This window comes from Pholcus phalangioides, unplaced genomic scaffold (genome assembly GCF_987345545.1).
Source record: "Pholcus phalangioides strain wild (caught in Gottingen) unplaced genomic scaffold, Ppha-v1.0 ptg000017l_1, whole genome shotgun sequence".
Classification (NCBI taxonomy): domain Eukaryota; kingdom Metazoa; phylum Arthropoda; class Arachnida; order Araneae; family Pholcidae; genus Pholcus; species Pholcus phalangioides.
Window position 1 is genome coordinate 8,091,141 of NW_028301610.1, and position 11,274 is coordinate 8,102,414.

The window sequence follows — 11,274 nt, forward strand, 5'->3', positions numbered from 1 at the left end:
ATCACGAATCAGAAAATAACGGTACTTCATTGACCATATCTGCCCCCTACAATAGTTGGAAGCCCCCCCGTGAACTCAGCTAGTGGAACTCATAAGCTACAGTCAATCGGGATAACTTCGCCAGTTTTTCAAAAAGATTATACTCCAAATCAATGCATTTTTCGTGTTTGTTTTAGAGGTCGTTTAGATGCTAAGACGCATTAGTACCAATTTGGGAGGCCGCTGGTATCAAAATTATGATGATACTATGCTGCAGCCAAATTCTACAGAAGAGAAGAAGACAGTGATGATGGTGATAGTGATGAATCTAATTAATTGTGCGTTTTCTTTACAAGGCACATCTGAATCAGAGAACCCAAACAAGATGCAGAACCTATTGAAGAGCTTTGACGGGAATAAGTCGCTTCTCTTGTTCCCGTTTCTTCCCTGTGAAGAGAGACATGATTCAACCATAGATGAAATGATGAATGTCAATATGGTCCAGGAGATTGATGGTACAGTTCTTAAACAACTAAAGCTTGGAATGAGTGTTGCAGTAAAATTTTTGGCGAAGTGTCAATTATAATATTGGTTAACTCACTTAATTATATGGAGACGGAAGTTCGAGTTGTCATATACATATATGACTGGCAGAGGGAAAATTTTTTACTCCCCAAATGTACCTGATGAAGTTTACCTCAATGTACAAGACGTCGTTTACATATAATTGGACTTTCCTTACTAAGAAAACTAACAAAAATTTACCTTTTCTGATGAAAATGTAAAACTTTTCTTTGAACTTCATGAATTTTAAACCTTCCAATTATAATGTTTTGAATATTTTTGTGCACCCTCTTTACAATAAAGAGTTAATACTAATGTGTAAGGTGCTTTCAGAGTTAAAAAAATTATTTTAGTGTTTTTTGGATGATTTCCACTGGTTTTAACACAGATGGCAAAGTTTCTCAGTTCCCACAGTAACTATGCCAAAGCTGTTTTTTAGTTTTCAACTTATAAATGTTCACTAAAATTGTCATGTTTCCACAGATTGTAAAACTAGAGATCAAGACTAATGTTTTATGATGGTTAATAAAGCAGATGAAAGAAGAAAAAGTGGCAAAGTTGTCCAGGGTGACAAAATATAAAAACCCCAAAGGGACAAACATACAGGGGTCTTCCTCGTTGCCGGGGAGGCATTATAAAGTATAAAGTTCCAAAAAACCTTTGGAACACAAAAGGTTAAGTTTTTAAAAAAATGAATGCAAATGATGCTAAAAAGTCACTACACTAACAAAGTTTGTCAACAAAAAAGCAACAATTAAAAAGAGGCATAAGGTATTAAAATAAAAATCATAATTATAATTTATATTAAAAAATATCATCATACATAAAAAAATTGTAAAAATAATTTTCTCAAATTTTGGATGTGTAAAACATCATTTGGACACTATATATTGCCAGATATATAAAAGAATATACACTTAAAGAACAAACAACTGTACATATTAAATAAAGCATTAGTGCACCATGGACTGATATATCATGCATATATATTCTACTCGTAGCTTATACAAGCTAGAGTATTTTTTTGTGATTTGCTACTTAAAAAAGCATGCTCATGCTGATTTGTATATTCCTACCAAGACGTGTACAAGAATTTGTATTCTTGGTGTATATAAGTCAGGTTTACTTGATTAAAAACTTATTACTTTTCACAATTAAAAACAATGATTTCTGTACAGAAAAATTCGCAAACAACAAAAGAACTTTTACATACAGATAGGTGAAGATATAACTATAATTGTGACAGCAACACATCAACATTTTGTATAAGTAATTAACACATTTCACTAAAATCATGAAAAAAAACAAAAATGCAGTTTCTAATAACTTATTGTAAAATAATAATTATTATTGTTGTAAATAACAGTTTTGTTAAGCTTTATTATGGAAGTAATATATTTACTTCTTTTATATTGTACCAATTAAAAACACTCAAATAGACATGGTTGGCTTTTCACAAAGCTTTTATCAAAGCAAAACGAATAGTAGCTTAGAACCAAAGTTATTGCTTGTCAGTAGATATGCACACACATGCACATCACAATATATATATCAAAACAAATATAAAATACATCTACAAGTAAAAACTCATAAGAAACAGCAAACTAAAAAATGAATAAAATAAATAACAAATATATATACATATACTATTTTACTAAAAGTTATGAAGATATATGCTACATTTGCATATAAAAATTGCAAAAATACTAGTCATAACAGTGCTGATATAACGATTGCTTGATCTAAAAACTATACATAAAAGCTCATGGCCATGTCAAAAAAGGATATTAGAGTTGAAAAAAAAATTATAACCTTAAATAATTTTTTTAAATTAATCTAGTGGACTAAATATAATAAAGTCTATCATAAATAATTACTTGAACCTTTAAACTGCTACTATAATCTATCAGCAATCAATGTGGTATTGTAAGTCTACATAAAAATTAATTTTCGTATTTCTGTATGTCGAAGTGAAGGACACCATGTCGCAAAAGAAAATTTTTATAGGAGAGCTGTTTAAAGATTTTTTAGTACGTCTTTCTATGGAATTCAGAGATGAATATATCTACCTTCTTTCTATCTCTGAATGGTTGCTATATCAGAGTAGGAGAAAATGATGGCATCATGCAGATAGCATCTACAGTGTGAGACATTATTATAAGACACTCTTAAATTTTAGTGAAATCACAAGAAGGAGCAAAGTAAAAATATCAAAAATTTCAAGCTGTTTTAGGACAGCAAAAAAAACTATACCAAATATATTGGAAATTTAAAAAAAATATTTTCTCGTTATTTTATGGCAAAACAGAAAATGTAGTATGGACAAAATTATAAGACACCCTGATTTTTGAGAGAAAAGCAAAATAAAATTTAAACAAATTACATATCAATTTACCAAAATAAAAATCAATATTTTGTACAACCACCTTGGTTGCTAATCAAAGCAAAAATGCAATTTGGCATGGATTCAACCAAATCAATGAGAGTGCCACAAGAGACATCATTCCAAGCCTGTTATATGGTGGCTTTTAGATGTTCGATGAAAGAAAATTGCCTCTTATCTGCGTATACTGGTCTGCAAAGCCTGCCCCACAAGCTTTCCATGGGGTTGAGGTTATGGGAATGAGCCGGTCATGAAAGAACATTGATGGTAGAAAAACTACACCAGTCTTTCCTTGGGCAGAAAATGCTCCCCAAACCATCACTGAACCAACACCCATTTGATAGCTCATTGATTACGGCATTGCAGGCCTCAAAACATGGGACCATCTGGACTATCAAGAGTGATTTTCTTTTCATCAGAGAACAGAGAAGAACACTATTGATGATTCCAAGGCATGGTACGTTTTATGAGAGGCAAATGACTCTGTTTGTGTTTCAAAGTAAATGGAGGTTTTTCTTGATTTTCATGAATTTAATGTTAATACTTGTAAATACTTGTAGAATCTAAAACTCTAGAAATTGTTCGCTGTGAGCACTGAAGTTGTAGGGCTGTGTTTCTGGATGACATTTTGCTTTTTAATGCTAGAGCACAAACATTATGCTTTGATGGGACAGACAAGCATGGGTTGCTTCTAGATTGCTTTTCTACAAAATCGCATATATTCCACGGTTTAAAAAATTTGTGACAGCACATATCGAGAACACCCAATTTTATTTGCTACATACGTTTTGGAAACACAGGTGCCACACAATAGTAAAATTTCAGGAATTTCACTTTTTTGCAGCACTGTACCCATATTTTTTCTACTGATGAGGTACTTATACAGAGGGAATATTTTTATTAGTTTGTTATCCTGTAACGTCGAAAAAATTATTTGCATAAAGTAACGCAGTGCTACACTACTATAAAATGGTGGAAATGAAAATGCCTTATATTTCTGTCCCACTAATTTCTTATTGCAATTCACAAAAATATTAAAACATTAAAAACTTCTCGGACGTCCTTGTGATTTCACTCACAATTGTACACGACATGAATGATACATGTAATTGAGTTTCATTATTGTGGAAATATTCTTTAGTTTTTTTTTATGAATATTCGTAACACCTTATAATTATGTCTCGCACTGCACATTTGGAGGCATGCCCACCTGACATAGAGGAGCAATTTTCTATAATAGCATTACCAATCACCTTTAGTTGTTGTGTAAAAGGGTAGAGTAAAACTTATCTTCCATCTGCTTAAAATGAATAGTAAGTGTATATCCTCATGTCATTTATGCCAAACAGAAATTCAAATTAAGGAAAGTAAAAAGTATACATGTAAAGCTTATTTATACTGTCACATACAGGGGTTGGACAAAATAATGTGAACACCTGTGCGAAAAACAACACTCGAGGGAACCTGTCGTATACGCCTGCCCTCTAGTGTAGAAGAGTTCCACTTAGTGGGCGATAATGTGCACACATCAGTCTAGTCGTAGCAGTGATAGCCTTCGGATGCAATGTATATTGGGGAGTTAAACTTTGTTATGGCTGACCTCACAGATTTCAAAAGAGGCATGATTGTTGGAGCCCGCCTTGCCGGGGCCACAGTAATGAAAACGGCCACCCTTGTTGGTGTCGGGAGAAGTACTGTGTCGATGGTAATGACAGCCTATAGCAAACAGGGAAAGACATCATCTACCAAGCATAACAGTGGCTGAAAGTCGAAGATGGCTGATAGACCCAGAAGGGTTTTGAAGCGGATTGTGGCCAGAAAGCACAAGACAAGCATCTCAGATAACATATGAGATGATCACACATCTACAGGAAGGTGTATCCACAGTGAACTGCATGCAGCAAACATACAAGGGAGAGCGACTATTCCAAAATCATTGGTGACACCATGCAATGCCTTGAAACGATGAACATGGTGTCACGAACATAAGAATTGAACACAGCAACAATGGTAGAATGTCATAGAATGTCAAGGTCAGACGAATCGTCGTTCACATTAATCCAGATTAACGGATGTGTTTACGTTAGGAGAACGCCAGCACAAGCTTATGATGTTGACTGTCTCCTTTCTACTGTTAAGCATGGAGAGGGGTCAATGATGCTGTGGGACATAGTGTCTCACCATGGTATCGGCCCACTTGTTGTCCTGGATGGGCAGGTTAAAGCATCCGTTTATGTCAGTATTCTGGCCAACCATCTTCATTCAATGGTGCAATATTAGTTCCCTGATTCTTGACTTGCATTCCAAGATGTAATTCGCCCGTTCACACAGCTGGAATTGTCGGAGACTGGCTTGATGAACTGCAACACCTCGTGTGGCCCGCTCAGTTCCCTGATCTTAATATAATTGAACCTTTGTGGGGTATTTTGGAGGCCAAACTGCGCAGTGGGTTTCCACCTCCAAAGACACGTTCTGAATTAGTGACCTTTTTGCAGGAGGAGTGACTATGTATCCCCATGACGGTGGTGCATGACTTGTATTTGTCCATCCCATGATGGATACAAGCTGTAATTAATGCAAAAGGAGGGCCAACAGCCTATAAATAAAGATTTTGTCTCATTTCACAGGTGTTCATATTATTTTGTCCAACCCCTGTAGTTACAAAGGAATCAGGTTTTTTTTTTATTCTTAAATAAACAAATACTGCTTTTGACCAGGGTGTCATTACCAGACGCCCTCCTTCTCAACCTTCTTTTGTCAATACATATAAAATTATGCTTGTCTCATCATTTCACTTCCATGAGGCTTTGTAATTTGTGTGTGTGTATCCTTGTTAATCTTCCCGAATAATCAAGATTTTACTACACTTTGACTGCTTGCATATATATGACAAACATTCTACATCTAAAAGTATTGCTGATGTTATCCTGCTGGTAAAATGGCATGTATGATAATAACACCTAACCACACTCTGCACAACTCAAACAATTACATTAGAATTTTCCAGCATCCTTGAAATTAAAGATATTTATCAATTACTTCTGTAATCCTAGAAATTACATTTCTACTTGAACAGTTTTTCAAACTTTTTGAAACATAAAATTTCTATATATATTTACATTTTAAAACCATTGTTTCTCAAAGTGTGCACTGCGGCTCCTAGGGGTGTCACAACAAGCTGGAAATATTGATGTGTACCTATTTATGCTTTGAAATGGTTCTTTTACGAACACACAACATCTGAACTATTCTTGATAGGTAAGGGAGCCACGAGTGACAAAAGTTTGAGAACCACTGCATTAAACTGCTAAGCACAAAACAGCTGTCTTTGCCACAAGATGAATAAAACCAGTAATTTTCTTATTTGCGATATAACATTGTTTTTACCGGTTTTATTATATAAACTTGTGGTTTAAAACCAATTAATGTAAGGCTAATTAGAGTTATAACCTAAATTTGGGAAGTATAAAAATCTGTTGCTCTGGCAAGAACATTTCAGAAATTTAAAGCAATCAGCAAAGATTATTAAATGACAATCAGGAAAGTGTTAGAAAAGCTTTACAAACTACCAACATTATTAAACCGTTTCAGTTTTTCTGGAAAGTTATCCTTATAAAGGACAGGATCAGCTCTAAATTCCACAGTTTTCAACTGCATAGATCCATAATTCTCTGCAAACCGATTAATACATTCAGATCTTTCTGCCATGTGAATTACATCTGCTGAAAGCATCTCAACATTTGTGCATTCTGGGCATTTGAATTTTTTTCGTGGTGTTACTTTTATTGGGGCTTTCCCAGTTACATTTGCAACAAGAAAATTCATCGCAATATCCTCACAATTCATGTGCTCATCTACCCATTGCTTTATGTCACATGGCATTGATGAGGTATACAGGTAGCTGTAATACTGAAAAATAAATATTTGTTAATTCATGTTAATAAAATTCACTAGACAACAGCATTTACAGTAACAGACAATTTGTTTTTGCAAAATAACAAAAATTGTTTTGGTGACAATATTTCTACATTGAATAATTACATAATATTGCATTGAATAATAATCCATTGAAATAATGGATGCCAATTCCCTTCCCCCCAAAATATATAAAATTGGGACAAAGGGGTTCTAAACATTTTTTGTGCTGCAAAATTGTTTAGACGCACCTGGCCCCCGCAATTATTTTTGCACCGGGTCCCCACATCTGATAAGGGCGGCCCTGGTAAAGATGTTAAAAAAATCTAGTTTTATTAGGAATTTCAAATAAAAGATACAAAATAAACAAAACTTATTTTGGTGATTTTAAAAAGACTTCATGGAGATATCAAATTTCATAGGCTGTGATCCAGATACTTACTTTATGGTAAAATGCGGCTCCAGTTAGCACCATAGATATTTCATTCGTCCACTCGGACTCGTATTTCCATCTACCAGTTGAGTTATCCCACAAGTGTACTCTTGATGGAAACCCGACAATGCGGTCAGGAAACTCCCGCCACACTTCATACCCAAACTCCAATTCATCTGCTGTTAGCATGATTATATCATCATCGATAGCTAAAACAGCTTCAGTTTCGATCTCATCGTATGGGAAAAACCTTAGATTTAAAACAAGACTACATTCAACATAAGTGTAATTGCATGAAACATAAGAAAACAGACTTAACAAATAAAAATCAATGGCTTATTAATAAAATGACGAGAAATAACTGAAGATTTCTTTTTGCAAACCATTACCTGTTGCTCAACTTATTTTCTTTTGTCTGCACAACTTTCAGTGGCTTATTTATTTTAGGCCACATTGATGCTAAAAATAAATAAAGTTACTATTTTAAACTGGCAGGACAGAAAAAAAAGCATTTTATGCAAAGAAAATCTGTACAAATTTTCACTTGCCTTGAGATTAAAATGATTAGGTGATTAACTTTTGCCTTCCCATGAATCCCACACTCATTAACTCCAATAGTTGGTCTCATTCAAAATCCAATTCTTTATCCTTTGTACTCCACTGGTGGTATATGGTAACTGTGATTAGTTATCTCCTTGCTGATACTCTCAGCAATTATCAGAAAAATGAGTTAACTTCAGAATTAGAATGAATCTGAGATGACCTTTCTGGATTAAAAATTGGATGTACAATCTTAGAAACCATTTTGCCATTCTCTTAGAATTGCGATTCTTATGGGTGGTACTACTTACTTGACAAGCGATGCTACATCTGATACATTCCATATTCCCAATAAAAATGTGGACAACCAAGATAAGTGGCCTTGCAACCAAATATAAACATCACATTATGCCTGCATTGCACAAGAACATTGTCATCAATGTGTATGTGCTCTCAACTGTTTAGAGTAGAAGTTTTCAACCTTTCAAGCGCGCGTTTCAAGTATCCCCCTTCAAATGTGCACATGGCTTGCATATCCCTAGCATAGGCTATCCTCACTTCGCATAACCCTAACCTCTAAAAATGTTCACTTAAAAGTATGCTGGAGTTACTAATAGATTGTACAAAAAATGCTTACAGTGTAAAGGGTATATATATTTGTGATTAAGCAACCAAAAAATAATTAGGATAATATGTTTTGAACAGAATAATGTGTATATGAATCACTGTTTGGAATGTGCATGCATGGATCTCTCAGCATTTTTTTTTAAATAAAAACTATTCACATTTTTTATATTGAAATAGAGAAACTAATGCAGAAACCAATTTAAAAATAATTAAAACTACTTACCTGGTGGGGGTGCTCTCTTTTGATTGTTCCACACAACCAGAATTTTTGCAAGACTTGATGCTAATACAACCCGTTGTATGACTTGAAACAAGCTTTCTAATCGATCATATGTTAAAATCACAGCTGTAAATCCTTGAGATTTCGGAGCAATGGCAGGTAGAAAAAGAGGTGTCATAGCTCCAGCCTAAAATAAAATTAGAATTTGAGAAACTAGGTATCAAGTAATTTTTTAGCTAGTCCCAAAACACTTGTAGCAAAATAAAAACGAATGCACATACCTTTGGTTGAGGGTCATTCCATTCCTCATAAGATTTTGCTGTCTCAATTTGAGGAAATATTCGATCATTCAAAATATGCAGCACCGTTTCTGTGATTTGTTTCATGGATTTAAAGTAATTTTCATAGAAGAAACAAACTTGCCGGCGCATTTCAAAGACTTTTTCATCGGATATTGATTTTAAGATATGAACCAAATCACCTAGATTTTCTTCATGAATGATAACACTTGCCATTCTCCAATCCAGCACTTCTGCAAAAGGCATGACATAGGCATCAGCAATCACAACAGGAATGCATCCTGCTTTCATAGCCTCTGAGAAAGTCATTTGGCCCAGACGAGCACCTCTGATTATAAGGCAAAATGTTGCTTCCATCAGCACAGCTGGATATGGATATGTTTCACCACCTCTGCAACGAACCATGGTATTTGAAGTGTGTGTTGTACTTGAATCTTCAGAACATTTTCCTAGAACTAAAAGTTCAGGGTGTTCTTCAGCTAAATCTTCTAGCTCATGCCTATACTCGTAATGTATGTTTGTTTGTGTAGATATTGCGAGCAGATTTCTTGAACTGAAAACAATGAAAATTTAGTTTTAAAATCAGTTTATAAGATCAATCTATGTTTTAATACACAATGGGTGATACTGATACTAGAAGCACAGACTTGGAAAAAAATTGAAACTACCTTTCTTGACAGTTATGCACTTCAAAATTTTTAGCCACTGGGCTGTACACAGGAGTACTTATATCGAATGATCTCCTATATGACCAAGTGGAAAAACCAGCCCCAGCAATAACAGCTTTACCACAGTTTACTTCAAGGACAGAATTGTAATCGGGAACACTGCCAGGCAACATATTGAAGAGAAGATGGTTCACACCATGATTCCAGCTAGAATTTGAATGAGAGTAAAGAAAAAATTAAATAAGTGTTAAAAATAAGGGAAAAACCATCCATTCAAATACGAACGTTTATACGAATTGGATCTTTTAAAAAATCTCAATGAGACCTATGATTATTGCTAATCATCAGAACAATCGGCTAAATTTAAGGGATATTGCACCATTTTTTATGGTAATTTTTCAGGATTTTTTAGGTCAACATTCGGGCTTATTACCATGTCACCAAATAAAAATACCTACATGTAGGCATTTTTATTTGGTTCTCCAGGGTGACATCATACAGAGGTTTGACTGCACAATCAGGTGGATTATAGATAAGGAATTAATAAATGCAAATTTTAATTGTAGAATCAATTCTAGAAAATAATGATATCTCTGTTTTACTTTATACTTACTATGGCAAAGAGGCTAATACTTGGGAAGTCTCTAGGAGTCTGACCGTATTTTGATTCAGGAGATCTATTGAAGGAACAAAAATACAAGCTTCATCTGGATTAGAAACATAGTAAGGACTGTTGTATATTGTCTCCAAGATCTCAGTGAATTCTTCAGAGTATGTTGCAGTGATAGGAACACCCTTTTCATCCACATATCTACAGATGAAATTAATTAATTGCACATTACTGGCCTACACAGTAGGCTTACCAGAAATTATCACAGAATATTGTCATAAAAATAAATCAAAATCTTACCGGAAAATCGGATATATATACACCGATATTTTATTAGCTGAAAGTCCACATTTATATACGTCAAAGCAATTGAAGTAGTGGCAACCGCCATCTCGTTCTGATTCTATTTTCGATGAAGTTTCTAATCTTATCTCTGGAGCTGTTTCTACAGCTCGAAGAACAAATACTTGCTTCAAATTTTCTTGATGCCATGGATAAGTTGATAATGTGAATACAGCCACACACGTTACTACGACGAATGCTAAGACAAATTTAGAAACAGATAAAAATTTATTAAATTTTAAAGAATTGTACTTTGACACGACCATGTCAAATAATTAAAATAAATTTTCAATAAAGTTTTAGTAAATTGTTGTTCCGGTTCATCCATAAGATAATTTTGGAGACAAAGATTGTCTTAAATTTAACTATTTCATTAATTGAAACATCTTTCCTAGATCCTTTCACGGGTACAAGAAAAAAAATAAACAAACCTTTTACAGTTCAAGTAGTAAAAAAGGAGCAAGTAGAAACAAAAACATCATGTTTAGATGGCAGTCGCACTCTAGCGGCCGTATTTACCGACATCGAACGGTAAATTCGGGATTTTAACCAATTTGCGTCGATTTATCGGAGATTCTCAAGGTTCGAAGGTTGAACGACTGTCCGATGGAACCCAAACAAACATGAATATTAGTTATTTTTATTGCAACATCAATGTATTATGCTTTTGATACAATGGAACACCTACCAATCA

General features: G+C 34.3%; 1 protein-coding gene across 1 annotated transcript; it reads right to left on the minus strand.

Annotated features, from left to right (window-relative positions):
* Nucleotides 1–6,378: 6,378 nt before the first annotated feature.
* Nucleotides 6,379–10,991, minus strand: sotv (exostosin glycosyltransferase sotv). Its single transcript, XM_089246073.1, has 8 exons — nucleotides 10,539–10,991; nucleotides 10,242–10,439; nucleotides 9,629–9,835; nucleotides 8,943–9,513; nucleotides 8,665–8,848; nucleotides 7,664–7,733; nucleotides 7,284–7,524; nucleotides 6,379–6,835 (listed from the first exon to the last, which is right to left on the minus strand). The coding sequence occupies exons 1-8, from the start codon at nucleotides 10,844–10,846 to the stop codon at nucleotides 6,485–6,487; spliced, it is 2,130 nt and encodes a 709-aa protein (XP_089102199.1). The 5' UTR covers nucleotides 10,847–10,991; the 3' UTR covers nucleotides 6,379–6,484.
* Between the last annotated feature and the right edge of the window lie 283 nt (nucleotides 10,992–11,274).